The sequence below is a fragment of the Lampetra fluviatilis genome, chromosome 50 (assembly GCF_964198595.1).
Source record: "Lampetra fluviatilis chromosome 50, kcLamFluv1.1, whole genome shotgun sequence".
NCBI lineage: Eukaryota > Metazoa > Chordata > Hyperoartia > Petromyzontiformes > Petromyzontidae > Lampetra > Lampetra fluviatilis.
In genome coordinates, this window is record NC_136324.1 from 1,728,027 (window position 1) to 1,755,798 (window position 27,772).

Genomic DNA, 27,772 nt, shown 5'->3' on the forward strand with positions numbered 1-27,772 from the left:
AATCACTGGGCAGCAGTGGCGATACAGCTTACGGAAAAGTTTAAGAGGGGACAGGCGTGTTGATAACTTGCTCAGGAGCAGCAGTAATTTTTTTATCCTTGACAAAAATAAACTCCAAAGGAAACGTCACAATCCTCAAAAATGCATGCCCTTGAGGGAAGGCACTCTGTTGTGCACGCTCGGTGTAGGTGAGATTTCTCTGTTTTTTCTTCTTTTAATCTAAAAAAAACGTTTAAAAAAGCTCACGTAAAACAAGCTGTTACGTTTGAATAGCGGAGTGTTCCGAGCGCAGCAAACAGGCGCACCAGGAGGACAAGCGAAGACAGAGCAAGGAGCATACAAAGCGAGGAATACATTTTCATTTCACATCCCACCGACAGCACTCATGGCACACAAAGGCAGGAGCACTCAGTCTGTGGCCGAGTGCATAATCATTCCTGGGGGGCCAGTTACTACCTATGAGCTGTTACACACTTCAAGCCCTGCAAGCCACTACCAATCCTCACTGCCGCCAAGTAAAAGATTCCTGTGTGCCCAGTCACACGGAAACTTGTCAATTTATATCATGCAGCCGTTTAGCAAAAAATATATAACTTTGGTCGAACACATCCCTAACTAGCGGAATCCTTCCGGTCAGATGATTTTTATTTGGTCTCGTCGCCTAATTTTTTTATTGCATTATGCTTAATTATTCAAGTGTTTTATTGTTGGTGTTTTTCAAAAGAAGCAAAAATACATGAATTTTACACTGGAACTGTTAGTAGAGTTTTTGTAATGAGAAAAGAAAGGTCTTACTGATGTAAATTTTGGGAGTTTTTTTTTCAAGGTGTTGGGACAACAGTAATAAAAACATGAAATAAGTTGCAATGGTACAATAAACAAATACCCTGCATACTTTTAGTGAATTAAAAGTAACAATAACTTTCACGTCACAGCCATTTGTTAATCCACTGCTGGATAAAAGCCTGCCCAAGTTGTGTAGATCATATGGGCTATTAAAGCTGGTTGGTGCATTCGTTGCCAAAGAGAGTGGTGGTGGGCGGATGGGGTACACAGACCACCGGTGTTAGCCAAGATCAGGAATCAAACTCAGATCGCCAGGTTCATAGGGAAGTGCGCTACCCACTGCTCCAATCACTTGTAGGATTCCCTATCCCCTGCACAGAATGTATAACTATATGTATACATTTGAACTTCATATGTACTTCCACGCATACTTTCACAGATAGAAAACTAATCTGGAGTACAATGCTTAACCATCTCCAAAAGGTATTAATTAAAAGTACTGAAAAATAAATGAAGAGCAAGTATGTATTTTCCATTACATGATAAAGTCAGAAATCCCCTGTATAGCCTCAACAGAGTGTTGGGGCAAGTGCTATAAGCGAGCACCTATGCAGGTTGGCACGGCACACGAGGGGGTGGGTGGCCAGCACCATGCCCGGCCGCCTTTGTCTCCTTAGTGGCCATGTTTACACACAGCACCAGATGCTCATTAAAGTCGACCTAAGGGGAGGCCCAGGCTCGGTTGAGATAATCATCACTGGTGTTAACCGTGAGCGGGAATCGAACTCGAGTCGACGGGGTCCGTAGCACAGCAGGCTAACTGCTGCACGAACTGCACTACCGCACAGAAACACACACACCCGTTTCCTCAGAGATTCACAATGGCACTCCGACGAACCCATGAACACTCGAGCAAACATGCATTCGTATTGCCGAGGCTCCGAGAGCTGCAGACAACCTCATGTAGATTTATCGATGCGGATGCACTTGAGTAAAAATGGCAGTTTTACTGCACGTATGAAGTACGTGGTATAATTACGCCATTCCCACTGAATTATGCCACGTTAAAGAAAAGTGACCAGATAACAAAAAAAACTGGAAATAATAAATATTTATTCAAAAGCTACACGATGAGCCACAAGGGCCAACGTTGAATAACCACAAGCTGTCATGAATACAGATACCTACGCAAAAAATTCGGAACGGTATATCAAATGGCTTCCTCTGTATCATGCAGAAACACGCTTCCCACGATGGGCATATAAAGCACACACTCATGCATGCGCACAGAGCCTAGGTCTGCCTGTACAGAATTAAAAACAAGAAAAGGAAATGCATTTCACGTGGGCAAAATTAACTTAAAATGAAAATGCTGCTTCTGTTCCATTGCAGGTGGTCTGAGAATGTTTTCTTAACACGACGTGATTGCGTTTGGTGGTGGAAATGGCAGTACTCTGTGATGCGAGGCAGAAAACAGTATTCGCTCAGGGCTCGCGTGGTGATTTAAATGGCGCAAATTAGGCAAACGGCCAAATTCCGCCCATACACGGATGTTCTCTCCCAAGACGCAATACAATTTAAGACAGTGGTAGCGGTCGCTTGGCATAAATTAAACAAAGCAAAATCTCATGGCCCAAACTAGCTCAAGGGGAATAATGGAGAGAGAAAACATTGTGCATCGAATACGAGCTCAAATGTTAATCCTCATAAACATAACAGTATGATTTGCATAAAAAGTTAATTAATCTCAGTCACCTATATCTTGTCTTTCTTCTCTCTCGACATGTTGATTGTTGTCTACAATTCTCTGATCTCATTAAATCGATATCTCTTGTTTACATCTTCTGTCATCTGACTTGACAAGGGGGGGGGGGGCCCAAACATTAAAGCCCCAGCAGTCAAGCTTTTCACGCCAATAATGCGAGGAGTTTTTAATTAACTTGTGGGTGCGGAGAAGACAAACGGATAGAACTACAGAAAAGGAATACTTTTGCTCACGAAACGTATACATACGATGACGTACGTGTACGTACACGTACGTCATCAGAACGAAATCAAAAGTAAAGGGCCATGCGGGAAGGCGCGTGGCACAGTTTGGCGCCAGCTATCGTAGAGTGCAGTCGTGTCGCTACGGTTCTCTGGGGTGAGTACAATATCATTCAGCGGTGGACGCAACACCCCACCAGCCTGCAACTTGCAGATGTCTCGGAACAGGTAAGGGTAAGTGGTCAACACTCATTGTGTGGCTCAGAAGGCAACGTTGTGACTAGCTAGTTAAATACTTCTGACGATAAAAGCACGTAAATTTCACTAAAAACTCAACCAAACTATATTTATTTTACCCAGGTAAGTCCCACTGAGCTATGTAGGTATTCTTCACAAGAGACCTGGCCACGAATTATAGCGCAACGATGTGTCTTATCACGTGGAAACGTATACCAGTCAAATACTTTCAATACATGTTGATTCTAAATGTAGAGTGAAAAACCAGAGGACCCGGGGATAAGTTCACGCAACCGTGGGGACAGAGACACGCTAACTCCAACCATACAGGCGTCAATATCTGGATCAGGATCAAACCCACGATCTCCTGCAGACCGAGCGAGGGAGTTAGCGTTGTAGAACACATCATATAATCGATTCTTAACCATGTTTTTTTTCTTCCTTGTTTTAATAAGTTTTGGAAAATGCACAATAGAGCACATGTTTCATATATTCGTATTAAAACATCTAAGTGGGGTGATTCAGGAAATGCAAATCGTTGCTTCCAAGTGATGCAAGCTCACCCAGGTGGTGCTAATTTTACATCAATTAGATGTTGATGACGATGAGAAACACGGAGTTACATCTTAAATTCTGCTGCAGTATCCACGAAGCCGGGTCCCAAAAGAGAATATGATCAATATGTAACCTAAACAAATTATTTGGTGATGGATGCTGCTGCTGCATTGACAGTGATGCACAAGCACAATTAACAACAACACGACTGAATGTGTTGAGCGTGTTACTTACTTTTGGTGTCGCACACAACACAGTGTGTAAATATGGCTCAATGTGTACACACGAATATTCTTTCATCGTTGTGTTGGCATCAAAGCCACACGTGTGTGTACCAAAGCACACCAGAAAAACGGGATGGCGACACGACGCGGCCCCATCCATTGCCGGAAATGTGCCGGACATGCACGTGCAGAAACGGCACACACGGTAACTGTGCACATGCATTTTAAATATGTCCGTGGCCTTCGAATCCATGCTGTGTAAACACAATGCCTTACTTTTCACACTGCGCCACATTCTCAGGGTCACAACCCCGACTCTACACCTTTCCTCATACTTCCCACTTTCTGTTCACATGTTTACTTTCACTTGAATAAAGTTTCCGGCATATAAGCAGCAGCAGCGTACACCAGAGGTCGCAAACGGGTTTTGATTCCTTCCCCGTACCCGTATCCGGCCGCACCAGGGTCACAAACGGGTACCCGTACCCATACCCTACCCGATACCTCGCTACCCGTACCCGGCCGGGTATCGGGTAGGGTACGGGTACCCGATTGCGACCTCTGGGATGAAGCCATGTTGCAGGCGTGGGTGGGTTGATTCTAGGAACTTGAATTGTGAGAAGAGACAAGACGTTGGGAAATGAGTGACAAACGGTTACTCACCAGTGACTCACGGCCTACCCGTACCCGGCCGCACCAGGGTCGCAAACGGGTACCCGTACCCTTACCCGGCCGGGTACGGGTAGCCTGGTATCGGGTAGGGTACGGGTATCGGGTACCCGATTGCGACCTCTGCCATACACACATTCTCGAGTTTATTTTCTCGAACTCGATTCTCTGCCAGAGTCCTTTTGGATTGGAATATAAGTAGTTCTACAAAATGAATGGGTGGTGAAATCACGATACATCCTGAAGATGGGGTATGTATGGACTCATCAAAGCTGATACATTCTGTGGCAAGGGACATTTTTTCAGAGTGAAAAATGCAAAGAAATAGACACACAAGAATAATAATAAATTCTGAAATGCACAGTATTGCATTGCTCTTTTCTAACAAGACCATTTCCAGTCAACTGAAAAGAAAACTACAGGCATTTGTGAATTAGCCAATTGTATTTAATGGTGGATATGCTGCGAATTTCCATTATAAGGACATCCATGTACACCGAGCGTGTACAATGGCAGATGTATTCCAAAATGGAAAATGTTAGTAATATCTACAAACACGCACACACACGGACACACAGAGTGACGTCCTTTAAATTATTCAGAAATGTTTAATTATGCAAATGAGGCATAATGGGACAAGCACCTTAACCTCAGCCCCTCCCTTTGTGACCACGCGGACGATAATTACAAACCACGGATTCGATGTTGCACCACAACTCTCGGATACCAAGCCAATGGCACTTTTTGCTGAAGGAGCAATTTCTTTCCTTAATTAGTCACCGTTCTTTTGCGGTTCAACCGAAGCAAACGTTTACGAAACGTGAGGCCTGATTCTGATAAGATATATTTCAGCCAGCTCAAATTTGAGAATCGCAGATAAACGGAGCGAAATGTGTTCTTAAAAAGCACAGGTTATGCTGTCCATCTATATATACGCTCATGTGTTAAATAATCCTTCATTATATTATAATAAACCTTAATTACTTTTTATATGTGTCCAATTAAATGTGTTTTAAATCTAAATATCTTCACGCATCAAATAGAAATAAGTTTACATTAAGCTGCGTCAGACCTAATGTCGGTTAGGTCAGGGGCAAGGGCTGTTAATAGAACAAAATACGTCCCATTACCTCTCATTATAGGTAACCTTTAATATTTTTAATTTGAATTTTTAATGACAATTAAAAGCTTGACATTTCAATTACGGGCTGTAATGCAGAGACGCAGCGCAAATGGAATCTCGCCACCCCTCTTTTTTTTGTGTCCATTAACACGGCTCCAATGTTCACCGCCAGTGTCCAATGTTCACCGCCCGTCTCTTCTCAACGCAGAGCGGCCAGGCTACGGTGACCCCTGGCCGTTTGCTCCAAAATAAACACGCCCTTGATGTCCTCCGCGGAAAGAAAAAAAACCCCCGCCAAACAAAACCTCTGTCGCGCCCTTAAACGGTGGCATTTTATCCTGCAAGACCGATTCCCTCAAGTAGAAGACGGACAGCGTCGTCAATGTACTTTCGTTTTGATTGCCGCAGGTTTGGCCGTTAATGAGAGTCCGTCTCAATTACAACTATTTTAAATGAAAAATGACGTACCTGATTAAGCCGATCTGTTCACACCATGACGCAACAACACTTGGCAACTTATTACCGCAAATTTCCAGCAGAGCGGCAATCTGCAAATGATTAGTTGGCGAGCTGCAATGAAATATGATATTTGCCCGAGCCCTGAGGGAAAGTCAGAACCGAAGAGCCTTGCTCCGCTTGAGACGAACGAACACTCACCGCTCATTCCCGCCTCACTGGAACCCCGCAGAGTGGCCAGATAGGCACGGCTTTGCGCGTGCATCACGAGCTGGCTTGCGTGCACGCGTGCGTCTACGACCGCGGTGACCAGGCTCCTGCCCGGAATGGTTATGTACGACAGGAGCAGCTACGCCGCAGCGCTAATGCCGCAAGCTGATACGGTTTGCGAAAAACCGCGTGTTTTTGATAGACCAGCAGCCTAACATAATTATACTGAACGGGGCAATAAAGAAATTTAATTCTCAGTTTTCATATTAAAATTAAGGCTACAATTACAATTTGCATTTATATAGCATCTAAATACTGGTATCTCTGAGACGCTTTAAGGGTTTATTTATATGTGTATTTGTTTGAGATAATGCGCAATGATTCACTGCGCTTTTCCAGGAAATCTGTGTCTCTGGTTGACAGCGTTAAAATGTAATATTTGTTCAAATGTCTTCTTATCTGTTGTTACGTTGCGTAGTTTCCTTACCGTTGTTAATTTACAAATCTACACATTGCGTGTCCATGCCGCGCACATTAAATTGAACATGGCAGACCTAGCAATGTTGTGGTATATCCCATTAGCCTTTCCTATGGCAAGGGAGAATTTGGCGACGTCAACACCAATTTGTACAAATAAAATGCAGGCTCAGGAGCGACACAGCGCTTTCACGTCGTTTGTAGCGTATTTATTTAACTGCACCGCTTGCACGTAGGCTGGTGCTACGTGCCGCTGGGGTTTCTAGCCGTGGTATTTTTGCTGTTGGTTCCCTTGGCATGTCTTAGGTGACACGAGCAATGCAGCAGCGTCACTGACGACAGCGCACGGAACTCTACGTTACGTGACGGTTAAGTTTCCGGGTTGTGGCGTGTGTTGGGTGGCATGGGGGCCCAATGTTTCACTCCACATGCTGGGAGCTTCCTCAGGAACTACAGATCGTGGTATAACCAGTAAAATTGAGTTTGTGTAGCACAACCGTGGTAAAAGACTGCAAGTTTATATTTTTTTCTAGTGGTAAAGGTATGTTTTGGTATCACGGAGTAGGTGATTCTGTTAATTACAGACTCGCACCAGCCATAGGAATGGGAAATTTTCACCATTGTATCAGGCCCACCAATGGAGAGGAGCACTGCGCTACTGATGAACATGGAGACACTGTTTTGAATTGCAATAAAACGTTTAGATTAGCATTTCTCATTTTCGACTTAATCCCGTTTCCTATATCACACGTAGCCCTGTCCCGCATCGGCAATACAGGCCTTTATAGTCTTGATTAACAACACGTTCTTGAGCATTTTCCTTCTACCTACAAGCAATTAACCGGACAGTGCACAATCTCGTCAGATCTCAGAAGCTCAGCGGACCTTTACCCTGCACGGTGTGCTTGGATGGGTGAACTGAATGCGTTTGTGTGCTGTGCATTAAACTAAACTCTTTTGTATTTTATCAGGTAAAGTACATGTGGACATTTACAGCAGCCAAATACTCGTAATGCATGTTTCTAAATGTGGAGGGAGAGAACACGCACACTCCAAATATACAGCAGGTGTCAGGGACGGGATCTAACCCGCGACCTCCTGCATACCAGGCGAGGGAGTTAACATCTCGCCACCGCATCATCCCCCCCCCCCCTCCTCGTATCAGGCCCGTTTTCCGCCCATACATCTCACAGCGAGTTGCCGGGGGCTCTGCGAGCTGCCTGCCAAGATCTTCTGGCTGCCTCTAAAGACACAGGACACCCAGTCAGCTCGCATCTCCTCAAACTTCAAGCAGGGGAGGGGGGTATGGGGTGGGGGGAGGCGAACTTAAACGCATCGGCCATGGCAGGCGCTTGGCCGACGTTGAACCACATGCTTCCGTGAACTTTAAACGCCGTCCCAAAAAAACACACAAAAAGGCAAAGGCACCCCCTCTGGCGTGTCTGCCGGAGCTGTCTTGTTATCAAAGTCCACGGCGGGAACAACGTCCGTGAAATTCAGCCGCAGACCTCAAGAAAATCTCTCAAAAAAACTTTAAAGGGAAATTAATTTTCCATGCCACGGATTTGTACTGTTTTGCCAAAGTTCACAATTATCAAAGGCAGCGGCTTAGGCAAATGTGTAAAGGCAGCTCTGTTTTCATTTGTAACAGGATAATTGCAGGCAAAGTGACATCTGCTAGCTAATGCACCGCATCAAAGTTATAATTCTGTTGTGAGATTGACACCGGCCATCAGCTCTAAGTGGCTTTGCTGGTTTGGCTCCAAATCCATTACGAGGGACGACCTCTTTCTGTGGGCTCAGCTGGGCACTCGGCAGCCCGAGCTGCACCATGAAAGCAACAAACGTGCCATCTATTACCAGGCCAACTGGACCACACTGATTTAGAGCTTGGAAAAAAAAACACATTTTAGAATCTATCAAACGCTGAACCCTTTAGCACAACCTCCCAGGCAGAGATCAAACCAGCTGCTCGAACAGGCCACCATTGCAGAGACCTTATTCTATCGTGGTAGAGTGCTGCAAAATTTTTTTTGCTATAATACACATCACTCAATATCGCTCATATGAATTACGTTAAAATATTTTCCCTCCTCATTTTAAAATGTTATATTTATTTGGTTTGTGGTACAGTATAAGTGTATTAGAAAAGTAATCAATGTAGCAAATCCGGTCTATTTTTTTTGTTTCTTTATATATAAAAAAAAGTAAAAGTGGAAGCCCTAAGAAATCGGTACACCATAGTCAGTTGATCGATAGGTCGCATGTGTGGGCCGTCCGACCTCTTACGAGATTTCTTGCCAGCATGAAAGAGTAGGCCAAAGTACCCTCTCTAGATTGGCTCTCTGGAGATCCCTCTAGCGGAGGTCCTTTCACCAGTAGGGGAGCGATAAAGTAATTTATACTGCTGGGCGGACGGAGGCAGGGGTAGATTTAAGAAACTTGTCTCATTGTTTCAACCACCGTGGCACAAGATCAAGCCGGTGACCTCTGCACCACGTCAGCATCCATTTTATAGATCATGATATCCAGTAAGCCAGCAACACGAACAGATACACCACACATATTTCTTTTTTTTTTAAAACGAACAAAAAGAGATGATGATGACAATAATAATAATATCAACACATCACATCGCGAGTGATTTATGCGTTGGAGAACGAGACGCAGCGGGGGAGAGGCGCGTGGGAAACGGAGTGACACAGATGGCTCCCGCTGTTATTGTAGCCGCAGCCGTGTCTGCGAAACACTCGCAGGCTTAGCGTGCACCTGCCCTGGCACCAACTATAAACCTCCGCTCTCTAGCATGAGGGACAGCAGCATGTTAAAAATAGCACGCGCGTTGCAGGCAGGGCACGCATACACCCCACAGTAGCCATCACGACGGCAGCCGCCAGTCGTGCCCACCTTGGCTCACGTCCAACTAGGGGCACTTTTTACGCCACGCAAAAAAAAGGAAAAAAGATCCCCTGGTGTAACTACACAGGGCTCTTGAGGCAAGAGCTGGTAGCGGGCAAGCGCCACGGAGGCCGGTACGGCACACGAGGGGGTTGTAAGCCAGGCCAACACCAAGGATCAGAGGTCACCCTCGTCCGACATGGAACTTCAGAATCAGAATATTTGTTTCTACTGGAGAAATCCGATGAGCTATCAAGCTCTTTCCACAGATGTCCAGTACTTGGGCTGACATAGCACACAAGAAGGCCACTCTTGTAAATCACGTGACAGGGGTCTTCGGTATTGATTGCCAAGCGGTTGGGAGTGAGGTGTCAAGTGTGTAGGACTACTGATCAGCTTAACAAAGATGCCAACATTAAAGATTGGTCAGAGTGCTCGTTAGTTTGAACATTTGTTCTTGTGCATTTTTATGAGTCAGGTCCATGAAAAGCGTACTGCGCTGAACACACAGAGTCAGCTCTTTTTGAACAACACTGTTTTAAGTCTATTGCAAAACTGGCACAGACTCAAGGATGGATCCCGTAAACTGGACAGCAGATCGCAGCGGGCTATGGATCGTAATCGGCGTCGATTGGGGTCCGTTAAGGGTGGTACATGGTGAGACTATGCAGGTTGGCCACGCATCGACAATCCTTATTCATAAAGGTTCACAAATTGCCTCATAAAAATAAATTGGATGTTATCATTTGAATTTTAAACTTTCGTTTCTGTTCAAGCCGCAAGGATATTGTATTGCAATTTTAATAGAGACATGTTTTGTATTTGTAAGTAAGGATTTTAATAAAATGCATGCATGTCCTCTAAAACTTTCATTCAAATTTTCCTCCTTTTACACAATTTTATAGATTTCCATCTGTACAACTATGTTGATAATACAAATTACTAAATTGCAAACTGTTATTTTATTTGATCAAGGCTAACTTATTATGAGACCCTATTTATATAACTATTTAAAATACATATATTTGCTTCAATTAATTCCTTAGAGCACTGCAAATGCATATTTTGAGAAAAGAACAATTGCTATTGTGGTTTTAATTTATTTTATACAGCATGCAGTTGTATTCATAAAACGTCCTTGATTTACACTGACAATTACATATAAACAATCACACGTGTTAAACACACTGAAAGCCTGCTAAGTTTAACAACTGCTCAATAAAACAGCAATGTAAGAATGTATTTTTTTTTCAAAACCAAAGGACAATGTTCTTTTTCTAACCCTCTGACGAACGTTCGTGAATATCTACGCGCCACATTTTTCCATCCGACGTTCATCCGTTGCCAATGCAGCTTTGAGGGCATCTCCATCAGAAATCATTCATCATCTGCCGCAGCAATCCGACAGGGCGGCAAGTGAAAGGGTGCCTCTGCTCCGGATCTCATTCGATCAAGACCAACATCTCCCTGTGGAGGGGGGTCAAACCTTGTGCCGGAGCAACGGCAGGAGCATAGCGAAGCCCTGACTGCAGGCCCCGTGTGAACGTCACAGTTAATTTAATGACAGCTTCTTTCCCGGCCGCATAATTCGCGTTCAATCCATCGGCTGTGCCTGATGGATGCACTGCAGAGAAAACGTGGGACGCATTTGCCCTGTTAGTAATGTGCATCTACCCAGACCGTGCTTCAGAGGAGGCTGACCACATCTGTTGTGCGTCACCACGGTTTTGTAAGTTTTAATCACATGAAAAGAGAAATGCGGGCGGATGGTTTGGTGGGCGCGGTAGTGAGCGCATCGTGCTATGAACCTTTTTGTCTAACAGTTCTAGCTTGTCCCTGTCGTCAACTCGCACTGACCGACGTGGTGAAGTATGGCATTCATCCAGCAGTAGATTGACAAGGGGATGTAAATGATTACAGGTGGTAGATGCGTTCCGAACAGAGGGGAGAGCGATGGGAGGAGCCCTACGGGTGCCCTGTGCATGGGGGAGGGGTGCGCCAGGAGGCAACGGTGGTGCCGCAGTTCGCGCGCTGCACTACGAACCTGGTGATCTGAGCCGGTCCTGGGCCCTCCCTAGGTCGACTCAGCCTCAAATGAGTACCTGGTGCGGTGTGTGAAAACATCGCCGCTGGGGATACAAAGGCGGGCGGGCGTGGTGCTGGCCACCCAACCCCTCGCGTGCCGTGCCGGCCTTATAGGTGCTGCTCGCTGAAGGACTTGCCCCAACAGCCTGTTAAGGCTATAAGGGGGATCTTTGTCGTTGTTTGGGGTGCGCCAGGTGTGGCCAAGGAACGGGGGCACCGGGGTGGAAAGAGATGGTGACGTTGGGGGTATGGGGGGGGCTCAGCTACATATAGTGCCCCCTCGTTCACAATAGTAAAAATAATCTCATTATTTGAAAAATATGAAAGTGAGAGCTTCATGAAATGAGGCAGAATTTCCCTGTGTGTGTACGCTTGGCAACAGTGGCCGGGCATGTTGAAAAAATTATAAATAAGAGTCATCACAAATAAATTACCTGGCAAAGAAATGTCTTGGCACGAGTAAAAGCTTTTGGAAAAATGTCACACAATGACATTGGTTGGGACTATATCCGTATAACACAGCGCTCATTTCAATCCAGTCTGGTTTTGCCAGGTAGTGTTAGCAAACTCTTGATAGTACCTAGACGGTTAAGGGTTACCTAACAAACGGCAACAACATTTACAAGCATTGCAATATTTGTAGACGCATTGTGTTTTTTACACTCGGACATTACGTATGCCCTCTTAGAACACGTTTGGAAATTTTTGAATAGAAATAGAGATGTAACAAAATTTTGCACTGAGGGAAAAAGAAACTCATGTGACCCAGTGTTCTTCACTAATTTTCAGAGGGAGGCCACTTTCGCTCGATAAAACATCATCAGTGTGAGGGCCTCCAATTGTTTAGCAGCACGATTATTGTCAGGGGATGCACGTCAGGGCCCGCACTAAAGGCCACTAGGGGCCACCAGTGCCCCACACTGACGTCAACAATAACGTAGCGGTCAAGAAATTACGAGAAGTCACGCATTTTTTGTCATGTCACATATGCTTTATGCAGCACGTATACAATAAGTATACGTGATGAATTGGGAAGACAAGTAAACCACACGAGATAATTGTACAGAGCAGCAGGGCTCTCAATCATGAGAAAGTGAATTCAAATCCTTGCAAAAGTTCAACCCAGCTCCATCATCGCCATCTTCCCAAGAGCGGTGAAGACAAGCACCACCTGGCGAGCAACACTTAGTGAGAATTCAACGGTGATACTCTAAAAATTTAATCATCGGAAAATGCCCTTTATATACCCAGGGAAGAGCCTCACTGAGCCTCAATACTCTTTCTCAGAAGAGCCCTGTATTGGCATGTGTGTCCAATTTCATTAACGAGTGTGTTGGCGTTGGCTTGTGGGAGGGAAAACCACAGTGCTTGGAGAAAACCCACGCATGAAAATATGAGAGACGGTGACGACTTAGTTTACCAGTCCTGACCTTCGGAATCTGGAATTTTCACCACTTCCTCAAGACCACCGAAAGTGACGGGCACGGCCGACTGCTTATCTGAGCAGTCAAACAGAGTCTTGAGATTCTTCCTCTTTAGTTCTGTACCAATCCATCCTCGCCCATCTTGAGCGTTCCTTTTAACTTCACACTTCCCTTAGAATTTGTCGAGCAGGCCTTTTTATTTTTAAGCCTCTCAGCTTCTTTTCCAATATCTTTCCTTCTAGAACTTCCTTCGTCAAGCTTTCCACTCTGCTAAAACGTGCCCAATCGACATCCATTTCTTTCTTCTGGATTGTTCCAGAAGATTCAGGCTCTCCCTCTGGAACCTACTCCAGAACTGCTCGAGAACTTCTCATTACTCTCTTGAGATACAGCCTAAAATTACATTTGCAAAAAAATACAAATAAATCACGACGGCGACTGCAAAACTAAACTATAAAATAAACATGTTTTTTTCATTTTACGAGGTAAAGCCCATTGAGCTATGTAGCTCCTTTTCAGAAGCGACCTGGCCACAAATGATCGCTCAACGAAGTGGCTTATCGCGTGGAAATTTATATCAGCCACCAAATACTCTGAACGCACGTTGATTCTAAATGTGGAGGGAAAAGCCAGAGGACCTGGAGAAAAGTCCACGCAACCACGGGGGAGAACACGCAAACTCCACAAATACCGGCATCATCAGGGTCAGGATCGCACCCACGACCTCCTGCATACCAAGGCGAGGCAGTTGACATCTCCGCCACCGTGGCGCCCCCACAACTGTATGGGCATTCGGTCCCCGTGAGCTGCATGCGTGCGTGCGCGTCAAAATCACAATCTGTATTTAGACTGGGGGAATCCGATGAGCTATGAAGTGTGCGGCGCGGGAGGCCCCCTACCTTCCACTGCCGCTGGACGTTGCGTGCGTCCCGCGAGCCCTCCAGCACGCCTTCCTTCTGGCTCGCGTCCTCCAGCACGTTGGCCGTGGTCTCGGCCTCGGAGAGCCACGCCAGGAAGCGCTCCAGGTCCAGGTGGTACTGCTGAACGCGCTTGCCGGCCTGCTCCAGGGCGGCCTCGCGGTCGTTCAGGCTGAGCCACGACGCGCGCACAAAGACAAAAACCCCACCCCCCCCGTGTAGCCTTAACAAGACGGTAGGGGCAAGTGCTGTTCGCGAGTAGCAATCTATATGAAGGCCGGCACCGTGGCGCACGAGGGGGTGGGTGGCCAGCACCGCGACCGGACCTCTCCCGAGTGCTGATGCTGACACATTACGCCAAGTACTCATTTGAGGCTGAGTCGACCTCAGGTAGGCCGAGGACCAGTTTAGATAATCATCATGCACACACAGCCACACACACCGTCACCAGCAATGCTATCTCACATTATCTGTGCAGGATTCAGTCGACCAGTCTGTCCAATTCATCTATCTGTACTGTCAAAACATGTCTCTCGGATTTTTTTCCTTTCACCGCTCATCTTTGGAATTCCTGCCCACTCATTGTCTATTTTCCGAAGTTCTTAAAACCTTGCTCAATTGAACAAATAAGTTTGATTTCATCTCCTCCACCTTCAATGCTTGGGGCTATTTTGTGCACTCAATACACTGTGTACATGGTAAGGATAAAGGTTCAACCCTGCCATTTTATATTCACATCACTGTTGGAAGAAATGTCTCCACCAGAGGGAGTTCTAACGAGCCTCCTTATAAAGTATTTTGGCCTACACTTTGACACTGGCCAAAAGTCTTGGAAGAGTTGGAAGCACCCACACTTTACCCCACTAAACGTGACCTTGGTGAACCCATTTATACGACTGGGTAAGCAGAGGTGGAGGGAGGGGTGGATTTCAGAAACTCTCCCATTATTTAAACAGAATCAAACCTGCAACGTCTGGATTGCAAGTCCAGTGTGCTAACACCATAAGACCATTGGGGCAGCATCCCATTGTAAATGGTATTGACTGATAATGACTGTTAGGGCATATCATGAATCCCATCAACCATGCCCCCAGCTCCACATCGATGGGTTGAATTGTCACAAATCAGATTCAAGAATCAATTCGTCTTGTCATGTATTTCTCCAATCTTTAACACATAGGCTTCGCGACCAATATTATCCGTAAGATCTTTCATGAGATAGATCGCGTAAATATAAATGTGCCATTAAACCCGCCACCACTCGACACAACAAATTAGTAAGGTTTGTCACGTAAACAAAAACATGCCAAGAAGTTACTGTCCAACACACCGGTGTGTTGGACAGTAAACCCACCACAACATTTACAATTCGAGTACCGTGACGTTTCGCCAGTAATTACAACCAGCCTCATCAGGCGACAGCCAGAGTTGTTTCCGTCTAAAATAGAGGGGGGTGAATGATGTCGTCACTTGTGAGCCAATCAGGTGCGATGACTAATTGGGGAGGGGGAGGTTAATGTATTCATATAAATTACAATCCATTTTAATCCAAAAAAAACTATTTTATGGATTCTCCAATCTTGTTAGTTATCGCTTCTCAATTCTCTTTTCTGCCTCGTTTGTTTTGTTCACTTTGGATTATCTGAACGTGTCTCTCTGTATCGGCCAAATGGTAACAACAGTGCGTATCGTGCTGCGCACAAATCAGTAAATCATCGATTGTGATTAAGCGTGACTCAATCCATGTCGCCGCGAGCATTGGAATCGATTTCAGTTGATGGATCAATAAAGCATTACAGGCCTAATAAATGCATACACTATGCATACGGCAAAGTGGAGCAGTAGTTAACCGTAGTTAAAAGTGTGCGGATCATAAATGAAAGGTTACAAGTTCAAATCTCAGTCAATAAATTGAGCACCACTTTGTAAGAGGTCACCCGAGGTTGACCTTTAGAAATATTCATCACCAACACCACAAGAGTGTGGAATATCCATGACTTGGAGAAGGTTGTGAACAGAAGATGAGTACGTGTTTTTGTGCACACACTACTTTGACTATGACACTGAAGCTACGATGACATTGTAACTTAATGTATGTACAATCGTGTTCATGTTGAACCGCATAACAGACAATATGACGTAAAAATATGATTATACAGTGAAATCAAATAAAGTATATAAATAAAGTATATATTTATATTTTTACAAACATATAATCAGTAGTCCATATTTGCTCATCACATGTAACTTGAGAATGAACTGGACTAAATGTGCAAAGCATTAATACAAAAGTAATTTACTCCATTAATTACATTTTCATGGCATTGCTTATTCACATATTTCAGAAGTGTTGGGTGGACCAGCCTAATGCAATGACATTATTAACATATGTAAACCTGACAAGTGCATTTTACATATTAAACAACATTATTATATAGTTTTATATTTTTTATTTGATAAGCGAGAGCTCAAGGTTTATAACACAGGAGGATCAATACGGCTCGGCACCAATAACAGGGCACGGAATTTAATGGCCTCCCAAAACGGCCTGGCATTTATGAGTTGTGTCATGTTGTTTTGGGATTTATTGACGCAGAGCAAAAGGCTGTGCGTGTAAATGCCTTGCAAAGGGGACAGAAGGAGGGTTTCCAATCCAGCCAGATTTATTGGCACGCGGGCTTTCACGGCTGAAAACTTAACTTTTGGATAAAGAATTGTGCAACGGCGCTGTATAAATCAGCAGAAGTTTTTCGGTATTTCGCCCATCTTGGATGGCCACAAACAGTTGGCGTTGTCCGCCCACCCACCCCCTTGTCATGTGTGTGGGTTTTCTCCGGGCACTTTGGTTTCCTCCCACGTGTGTAAACACTGATAACGGGGAGCTTGCTGAACATCTCGTTATAAACCATAAACTAATTATAGATGTGAATTCTAGATTTGAAGCTTTCGTGACTGCAAGGATTCATATTCTTAGGTTTTTTCGGTAAAGTCACGTAGGTAAAACCATTCTACACAACAAAGACTCGTTTCCTGGCAGCGATTTCAGCCGCATCACATCTACATAACAAAAGGCTCAGTCCCTTTTACACGCACCTTTACATCATCCGCATCTAGTTTACACAACAAAGGCTCATTCCTAACAGCGTGCTTCAGCCACACCGAACCTCACAAAAATAATTTTCAGGGCCTACCTTGGCTCCTCCCACCCTCAACCAGTATGTTTACAAGGACGGTTTTCTTGGAATTTCTCTCACTTGATGCAGCTATCGTGCTGTGACGGTTCCACCTGAAGACGGAAGCTTGTGTTGCCTCCGAAACGTCGTGATTTTTATTTTATTTTTATTTTACTTTTATTAATTAAACATTTTTACCTACGTGACTTTACCGAAAAAACCTACGAATATATATGTGAAGTATAGAACAAAAGAGCTTTGGCAATTAGTGGCGCCTTGCTCCAGCTCCCCCCCACCCTCATCCACGCTTGACTGTGATTTCCCGCACCTCTGAACTATTCTCTCGATCTCAGAGCGACCGGAACCTGTGCACACATATCAATTCGAAATTATGATTATAATTTTACTATTATTATCTATTGTTATTATATAATGCATTGGAGGAGGTGTGTTCATTTAAACACGCAACAAACAAACAAAAAAATACGATTTGTGGAAGGTAAAAGTTACCGTCGGATGATGTCCGACCAAGCCATGTTGAGTTTTCCCGTCATCTCTTCGACTTTGTGGGTGTCATCGGCGGAGTAGTCGCGAAGCAGCTTTTGGGCGAGGTCGTTCGCCGCGTCGACGCTTATCTGCCACTGTCGGAGCTCCTTGGCCAAACTCTGTGGCAGAGAGGCAGCTGTGTCATTACAAACATCGGGCACCGTGCATAGAGAGAAAAAGAAACAATGTCAAAGTGAGTGGTGGGTGGACACGCGTTTGTACGCTCCCGTGGCTGGCCTCCACAATTGTAAAGAAGAAACACCTCTGCTGTGCAACCAACTCTGCTATTGGCAGTCGGCGCGTAGCGCAGGGCTTGTGCTCGGCTGGTTGTTACACCGCAGGATTATGAGCGATGACGACGGATTGCCAGAGGCCGTTCATCCAGCAGTGGAATGACCACAGCTCGCGATTGTGACAAATGTGTGCATTCTGCACCGAGGGCACTGCAGTTGACAACATCCTTACGAGGTGAAACTGTGAACTATGAACGTAGGCTTCACGAGTCTCGGGTCCGCTTAGATGAGAATATCATTAGAATGCATTCATTATCGGTGCAAAACCTTTTTACCAGCGCATTAACCCGAAAACACTCTCAATTAAACCTTTCAGCAGATGCTTTATTTGATTAAACTTCCCATGACCCAAGTAATAAAGAAGTTGAGTAATGTACATATATAAATATATAATGCTTAAACCCACAGCGTTAAAAGACTAAAACAGTCGCACACTTTTCTCTGGGGGGCGAGAGAGAGAAAAAGAAAACGTGGCTAAGAAATAATATTCTCACATTACACAATATCATTTTATATAAGTGCAGAAAGAAGCTTGGGGTGGGAAAGAAAAATAAAATAATTCAATGTGAGCATTACTCTAGGGTGCTAGGACAGTTCAATATTAGAAAGTGATACATTTATTCATGAAGTTAAGAGCCGCTATATGATGGCGTGACAGCCGTTAGCCACTGCCGAGACGGTGCCAATTTCACGCTAAAATTCCAGGAAGCAGTTCGCGACTCACCCTGGTCCCTGCTACGAGAACTAAATCAAGAAGGATCCACGCCTTTCGCCAGATTCAGAGCTAGATCTAAGTACATTGTGTTGCCTTAATGCATGTTTTACTCCGACTGATCTTCCAGGACTTATGGTAATCAGTGGCGTAGGTTACACAAATAAGCAACGCTAAACCAGTGTTGACCTTCTGGGTCTCATGAGCAGTGTTGAGACATGTTAAATTAACACTGCTGGGTATTTAGATTCATATGTAGCAAAACTGATATTAGTATTTTTTTTTTTTAAAATATTGTAAGAATGCTATTTCATTACAAGTTCTCAAATAGAAATATGTAAAACGAAAAACAAATGTCACTTGACTATTAGCACGGTTGGCTACGTACAAGGCGAAATAAGTTTAACATACGTACATATATGACGACGCTGGAACTGACTGACCGAAGAAAGTGTAGGCTTAACGATGTAGTATGTTTATGAATGTCTCCACTATGCAGGACTTCATAACCACTCGTAAATAAAAAAAACGAAAGGCTTCATTGCCCGTGAGGGCCAAAAATACTCCCGAGCAAATAATGCGGGAAACATTCATGGGGAAAAATAAAAATAAATGGGAGCTTATTTATTTATTTAAAGCACATTTATGATGCATGTAGCCTTCACGGGTGGAACTGCGGTGCAGGGGTGAGCGCACTGCAGCGATAAAACAGGGCGAACTGAGTTCGAGTCTCGATCACGGCAAACTTCAAGTCGTGAGAGGTATCTGAATTAGTCATGTGGCCCCCACATCACCAGCTGGCACTCGTCAACTTGGCAAAGTATGGTCAGTCAGGACCTGTTACAGTCTGAGGAGGCCTTCATCCAGCAGTATACTGATTGAAATAACTAAAGCTCAATCACGAGAAAAAGCGACAGAAATTATTTGTTGCAATGAATTGCCCATGAAATATAAATTGTGGTCTTATTGCATTGAAAGTAGAACATTGATAATTGAAACAACGGACAGCAGGCCTACCAAACAAAGTGCAGTGGCACCAGAAATCAGTGACAACATCTAACAGTAGATGGAGAATGCCAATGCACGACAACAATACTGATGTGCGTGAGAAGCAACAATTTACCCCTTTCGCCAAAATGTACAGATGTTAAAATGTGGAAACATCAGATGTTTTGAAGATTTCGGCCATTAGCACTGACGGGCCAGACCAATGAGCAACCACTGTGCTGACTGTTTTTCTCCGGTTTAACTCGTTTTGACAAGCCGTGTGCCCACGCTCAGTGATGGGCTTGAATAAACCCGGAATAATACATGTTGCTCATGTCTGCACGGGATTCCCGCACATAACGATAACACAAAGTAAAGGCTTAGGCATTTCTGCGACAGGCGCAGGATGGAAATTTGAGGGGACGTAGATGCGCTTTGACTGCAATGTTATGTAACGTCATGAATGGCCAGAAAAATAAAAAGGCCATTAAATAATTTCACGAAAAATAATTCCAAATGAGGCATCAGGCAGCAATATCGTTCAGGCCTGTAGTGTGAGGTGGGTGGGAGTGGGGGGGGGCAGGGGGTTAAAAGTGGGGGGCTGATCCCCCCCTTTTAAACACTTGACCCCCCTTATGTTAATTCACGATATACAAACTGTGCAATATATTTGGAGGGGGATGGATACTATGCCACAGTGTTGTACAATTAAGCGATGAGAGTTGCAGCATTTGCTCGTAGGCAGACAAGGTGGGAGCTAGGGTAGAATGCACAATAACCAACACCATATCTTATCGCTACTCGTTGTGTTTAGCGTTCGACAACGTGCTCCAAGTTTGTTGAACATTGACAGTGAAGTGCTCTCCCCCGCCCCCAGAAGTCTTTGTGCAAGGTCATGCTTACAGGAACCCCGATGCCTTTGAATCTTTCAACGGTATCGAAATTATACGCAGCGCCGCCGAGTTGATAACATCTGTGCGGGGAAAGCAGGTAAGAGCAATTCCCGGCCAAGCAGCTGTGTGCTTCCTGCATAAATCATACAATTTGAAGTCATCGCCCATTTTATTTGCCTGCCTAGTCATCAGTGAAATTTGTAGCTTCTGCTGTTGAGCGGGAAGTCCCAGAGAGCATTTGGAAATGTCAGCGAGTAATACCCCAGCCTCAGAGGCATTACTGTGCGATTAGAGTTTCTTTGTGTTTACCGGCCGTATTGCATGCTACATAATCAAGCAAGAAACAATTAAAATTCAGAGAAAACAGTGGGCATAGGGCCTCCTCATTTAACTTTTTTTTGCGATTCCGTGAGTGTGGTGCTCATTTGCAAACCATCTTCATAATTAATGGGGACGACACGTGTGTGACAGTTAACAACGGTATTTGCATTCAAGATTAATATTCCTCTACCGTTATGAGCAATTGTGAGCTAATGAAAACTGTTTTAATAATCCCTACCCTGGGCCTGCCAGTTAAATACATCAGCGTAACTTGCGTCTGAAGTTATTAAAAATACCCTGTTTCATAACTTACTGAGGGCCGAGAGAAATATTCAACGGGACATGTTTCAAGAGAGAACCTGGATTGAGAAATTGTACCATGAAAAATGTTTAATTCAGGTAAATGAGTAGCCTACAGCTCTTCAACTATTACTCAAACGTGTTAAAGAAAAGAAATATAATAAAGTTTGTCCAAATGGATTAGATTATTCTCCACGCCGTTCGTGTGTAAAATTAGGAAATGGGTGGAAATACTGGCATCTACATTTAATTAAAATATCATTTTGTGGCTTGCCTGGAAGCCTTTATATAATGTATTTCAAAATGAAAATCAAAATACCAAGAAAAATAAACTGCTGTATATAAATTGTGCATTTCAGCTCCCGAGTGCTGATGTTGACATAATGCACCAGATACTAATTCTAGGCCAAGTCAACTTAGAGAAAATCCCAGGACAAATTCAAATACAAATTGCTCATGGTGATGCACAACCTGGAATGTAACACTGGGACTTTACTCTCGTAAACGAATGCAGTCACCACTCCACCACCACTACCCATATTTACGGATGAAGAAAATGCTGCTCGCAATATTTATCCACAAAGACAACGATCTCCCATGAAGCCGACACAGGCTGTCGGGACAAGTGTTAGCTCATACCCATAGGGCCGTCACAGCATAAAAGTGCGAGGTGTGGCAAACACAATTGCCGACCGCCTCTGTCTCCCAGTGCTGAGATATTTTTACACACAGACCCAGGTACTTATTTAGGGCTGAGTCGACATAGGCGAGGCCAAGACACAGATCCCCCCGTGTAGCCTTAACAGACTGTTGAGGCAAGTGCTGTTCGCGAGCACCTTTGAAGGCCAGCACGGCACACGAGGGGGGATGGGTGGCCAGCACCACCTTTTGTCTCCCCAGTGGCGATGTTTACACACTGCACCAGGTACTCCGGAAGGCCCAGGACAGATTCAGATAATCGAGGCCAAGAACACACACACACACTTTCCTACGTACAAATATAGATCTTATTGATGTATACACATATACACGACAACCCACAAACGTACTGTACCGATATCTATTCTCTGCATATACATTGTTTTTTTTTACTGAATTTGATTCTTTGCCTGCCGGATATTGCACAATGAAAGGCAGAATTGGCTTTAAATTTAAGAACCTTGGATTTCTGAAAGGGCATAACCTTGGCACCCTTCCCATAACCCGGACATTTTATATGCCAGATTTTTCCTCTATTTTATTCGGGTTGATTTCCCCAATTACCCAATTATGGCACTTTTGTGCTGAAAAGAAAAAAGAAAAATCACGGCGACTTTTATTTCCCAAAAGTCCTTCCCATTTCAACCCCCAAGCGTGGCACACACAATGGTGGGCGTGGCGGGTTCCTATCTACCGGTAGATACATAGCGAGGACATTTGAAACGTATTTTGGAGACTTTTACAAAATGATAACTGTACAGAGAATGACCGAGCATCAGGGCCCAGATGCAGAAAAAGTATAGTTTATAGTCGCTGTTATCTCCCTCACCTGCCACGTAGGAGAGCGTGGGTTCGATCCCAACTCCAACAATGCCTGTGTTTAATTATAGATTTGAAGCTTTCGTGACTGCAAGGATTCATACTCTTTGTTTTTTTTCGGTAAAGTCACGTAGGTAAAAAATAAAATAAAATAAATGAAAACAACTAAATTAAATCACGACGTTTTGGGCGCAACACAAGCGTCCTTCTTCAGGTGGGGACAACGTAGCGAAAGCACAACCGCTTCAGTTTGTCTAAGCCCCCCTCCCCTCCATTCCACGCGACTATATAATTCCTCGTCACAACCATCTCTTAGACACACTTAAGCGGTTGTGCTTTCGCTACTTTGTCCCCACCTGAAGAAGGACACTTGTGTTGCGCCTGAAACGTCGTGATTTAATTTAGTTGTTTTCATTTATTTGATTTGATTTTTTACCTACGTGATTTTACCGAGAGAAAAACAAAGAATATGAATGCCTGTGTTGTATGTTTGGAATTTGCATGTTCTCTCTCTCCCCGTGGTGGTCACAATGATTTTTTCTCCGGGTCCTCTGGTTTTACTCCCCTCCACATTTAGAAATATGCGTTTAAGTTATTTGGCTCCTGTAAATTTCCACATTTAACAAACCACTTCGATGAGATATGATGTGTGGACAGGTCGCCTCTCAAAAAGAGCTAATCGCTCAGTGGGCTTTAACCGGTTATTAAAATAGTTTACATTGTTTTAGTTAAAAGTTCAAAATTAAAGCAACAGAAAAATAGAGTACTGGCATAAGCATATATAAGAATTATACATGAAACAATGATGTGTTTGGGATTTCATATTTTTTTTCATATCAGTCCCTATTTTATTTTTGTTTAATCTTATTTGTTATCTAAATGTATTAAATAAACTTGTTTACGCAGAAAATTTAATTATTCTAGAAATGTTAAATATTCGTCACTGAATTGCAGTTTGTATGCACATTTTAATATACATTTTTATTTATTGAATAACCTCAGTAAATGTGATCACTTTTGGTGGGAAAAATATCGAAGTAACACCTTCGATTCGACATCACTTCCTGTGAATACGGCAGCATGCACATATACAAATTTTCCACAAAATAAAAAATATCTTTCACATCTATTGCATCTCTGTTGTTTTATATATGTGTCACAAAAATACACTTCAAGTGCGGTACGTCTGCAAAATAGTACGACAAAAAATGTAACGCTCAAATTGGATAAACAATAAATAATTCGTAAGTCAAAGCACTCGGTCAATCCGCTGCTGGATGAAGAGGCTCTCCCACACTGGTCTGTGTGGGTTAGTGAAGAAGTGGGAGGAGGAGGAGGGGGGGGTGGGTGGAGGTGTCAGAACTGGTCCAGATATCACGCACCACTGACGTTGGCACTAGCTGGGCGTTGAACCCGGGTCACCCAAGTTCGTGCCACGAGTGCAATAACCACTACAACCACCACTCCACCCACCACGTTGACTGAATAGCAATTAACATCGTGCGTTCAAACTGGAGTCTACACCTGCCAAGCTTGAAACGTAAATAAAAAAAAGCAGTGTGTTCCAAGTCTCTCTAAACTCGAAACATTGTCACGTCTGCTTAATTTGTAATGACGACAAAAAGCATTGGGGAACAGTGGAATGGGAGAAAAGCCCAGGTATTAATTCACTGTACAAATCACAAACCCAGGCATATTATACCTAAGGCGTTTTCGTCAACTGATCCCTGAACCCTAATATTGCCGAGGGAGCTGCGAATTAATATTGAACAAGGATTGCTGAATGCATAGCTGTACGTTAGTGTTGCAGTAAAGCGGATTTACAATCCACTATTTTGGTGTAGCATGGAGCTGTTCAAAAATAACATCCGGGGGGAGGCAATATCCTACCCCCCCCCCCTTTCCTCCAACCTCTTTATCCCGTCCTCCCAACGAATAAATGCTCCATCAAACCAGGGCAATTGGCAAGCTATAAGCTATACTGTACACCGGTTAAAGGTAAAGGTGCAGCCGTGCAATTGCTTGCTCACGCCACACCCCGCGGAATGGGGCCTCCACCAGACGTTGCTTTAGCCACGCCGGCCAGACGTCTTGAGAGGTGGGAGTACACGTGCTCTACTCCACCAGCACGTGACCTGCCAATCGGCCAACTGCGGTGTGCCCGTTTATACGACTGGATGGAAAGAAGCGGTGGGTGGGATTTGAGAAACGTGTCAATTCTTGCAACTGTTCATTTGAACCGGCAATCTCTGGATTGCAAGCCCAGTATACTAACCATTACACCACGACAGATTCCCTGGCATGGAGCTGGTCTAAAGTAACAACTGGGGTAGAATACTTCCACCACCACACTTCAAAAGCAAAACAAAGCGTGCGTCATCAACATTTTCCTCTTGCCGCCGAATCTCTTCCTGCTTCTTCCCTCGCACTGCTCGCCTTCAGGAAATTCCCTCCCTTTGTATCTTTTCTCAAGTTCTCACAACCTTGTTCAATTCAAGAAACGTATAAACTCGTATCTGTTGCACCTTCAAGCGTGCTATTTGTTGCTGAACACTTGACGTTCTGGGCCTTCGGGCTTGTGCTCCGCAATTTCAATCCAATGATTTCAACTCAAGCTGAAGGCGTCAACACAGAAGGGCCAGCGTGCGCCCTTAGCCCCATTCGTGGCCAACCTCCAACCCCGTCGCTGTCTCTCGTGAGTCTCTCTGTCGGTTTCATAGCCAGGGTGAGTTTCGGTAATTAGCGCAGGCGATGTACAAAGTCTCTCCGAGATGTTAATGGTGGCGAGATGATAACTACCTCGCCTGGTATACAGGAGGTCGTGGTTTCGATGACGGCCCTGACGGCCCTGACGCCTGCTGTATTTTTGGAGTTTGCATGTTGCTCTCACGATGGTTGTGTGCATTTTTATCCGGGTCCTCCGGTTTTTCCCTCCACATGTAGAACCAACATCACGTGTTTAGAGTAATTTCGCTGCTATAGATTTCCACATGATACGCCACTTCGTTGAGCCATCATTTGTCTCCAGAGCTATATACCTCAGCGGGCCTTACCTGGTAAAAAAAAAATATCTTACGGTTTTACTCGCTCAACGACCGCGATAAATACACATACCCATACGTAAAGTAAAATAAAATAAACTGGTGTACGTCGGTCGGTCGCGAGAGAGAGAGAGAGGGCACTGTGGCGGTGGGAAGCACCTTGAGCTCGCCGATCTGCCTCGCGATGTGCTCGCTGGAGTTGGCGGGCGGCTGCGCCAGGCGCGCCAGGCGTCCCTCGGCCGCCGCCACGAGCCGCTCGGCCTCCTGGCGGCCCTCGTGCCACTGCGCCGAGTCGTGCAGCATCTCCTGCAGCTGGGCCTGCCGCCCGGCGACGCGTCGCTGCAGGTCCTCGTACAGCGTCATCGCGCGGTCGACTGCAGGGGAGGAGGAGAGCGAGGGTTAAAGCCCCGGGTGGGGGAGCAGGGGAGGGGGGGTCCAAGATCGGGGCGTTGAGCCGCGCCGAACGTAACCGCGCTAAGTAGAGTCCCGAAGAGGGAATTGTGACGGCGCATTCGGGACTCCGGACGACGATCGTGGCTTACGGACGTGCACGTGGTGAGAGATGCGTCGCTCAAATTGCTGGCCAGGTCGCTGCAAAGTAAGAGTTTGACTCTACCTGAAGCACACGGTTACGCAGCCGTTCACAGGTGGTCGCAAAGACGTCCACATGTAAGCGAATTAGCTGTTTGCAAACCAAGTTGCGTAACGAATCATTAAGGTGTGGACGAGGTTTAATATGACGATTTCCCGCAAGCAGCATCATCATATTTAATTAGGAGCTTTCGTGACTGCAGGAATTATTCTTTGGTTCTTTCGGTAAAGTCACGTATGAAGATAAAATAATAAATTATTATTATATAAAATAATAAATTATTATTTATCTTTATACATGACTTTACCGAAAGAACCAAAGAATCATCATCTTTCTTTGCCTTGACAGTGTCGAGGCTTGCGTGCATCCCGAGTCACTCATTTAGAGCCGAGCTGACCTCGGGAAAGCTCCGTACAAGTTCAAATACCATACGCCGATGACGCTGTACGCGTGACCACGAAATAAATACACACACACACATCTATACTCGACCTACACATGCGCGGACACATTTGCACCCGCAAAGCGGAGCACCCTAATTGCTTTCCCCTATGCCGCGGCAGACTTCTGGATCGTTGCGCAACGCTCCCTGCACACACACCGGTGAAAGGTGAACTACCTGCCATTCCTTGTGAACACCGCTACTGGTGGAATGGCCTCCGAAGAGAAAGAGCTCCGATTCTCTCTCGAGGATACTTTTTTTTGGCCGACTCTCTCCGATCATCGCGAAAACTTCTCGCCAAGAGGTGGAGGCGGCCCAAACACCACATCTATCCCACCACACGTGACCGGCCTGGTCGACTCACTGCGGCGCATGCCAATCGGTGGAGAGACGTGAAGAGGATGGAAGAAGAGGGGTGGGGGGTTTAAGAAACGATCGAATTGATTCAACTGTCGAGTCGGCAGACTGAATTGGAGTGGCAATCTCTGGATTGCAAGTCTGGCGTGTCATGTACGTGTGTTTTATGCATGTAAGTTGAACTTCTTTCACACCGTACATAACCAAACGTGCTAATCGGAGGTTGTAACCATTACACCATGGTAGAAAGGCAGAAGAACGTACAAATACATAAACGTAGAGTTGTCGTTGGTACCTTCTGACCTGCCCCTACTGGACATATGTGAAAAAGGGCTTCATAGCTCATCAAATTTCTCCAGGATAAATAAAGATTCACATTCTGAGTGCTACTAATCACTGCACCACTGCGGCATCCTAATCAATTAATGCAGGTTTGTTTTTAAATCAATTTTATAAAAAAGGTGTTTTTGAAAAATGATAATATTAGTCTGGTCTTTAACCACTTAAAGCCTTCTTGAGAATTAAGACTTTCTTCAAGGCCCTAATGCAT

General features: G+C 44.8%; 1 protein-coding gene across 3 annotated transcripts in view; it reads right to left on the reverse strand.

Moving 5' to 3' along the window:
- Nucleotides 1-27,772, reverse strand: part of LOC144948610 (dystrophin-like) — a 639,922-nt gene that overhangs the window by 113,960 nt on the left and 498,190 nt on the right. For all 3 annotated transcript variants that reach the window (XM_078878206.1, XM_078878207.1, XM_078878208.1), the window contains 3 exons: nucleotides 25,991-26,205; nucleotides 17,731-17,885; nucleotides 14,030-14,219 (listed from right to left, as the gene is read on the reverse strand). In XM_078878206.1, coding sequence (XP_078734332.1) covers nucleotides 14,030-14,219; nucleotides 17,731-17,885; nucleotides 25,991-26,205 — 560 coding nt within the window. The remainder of the gene's footprint in view (nucleotides 1-14,029; nucleotides 14,220-17,730; nucleotides 17,886-25,990; nucleotides 26,206-27,772) is intronic.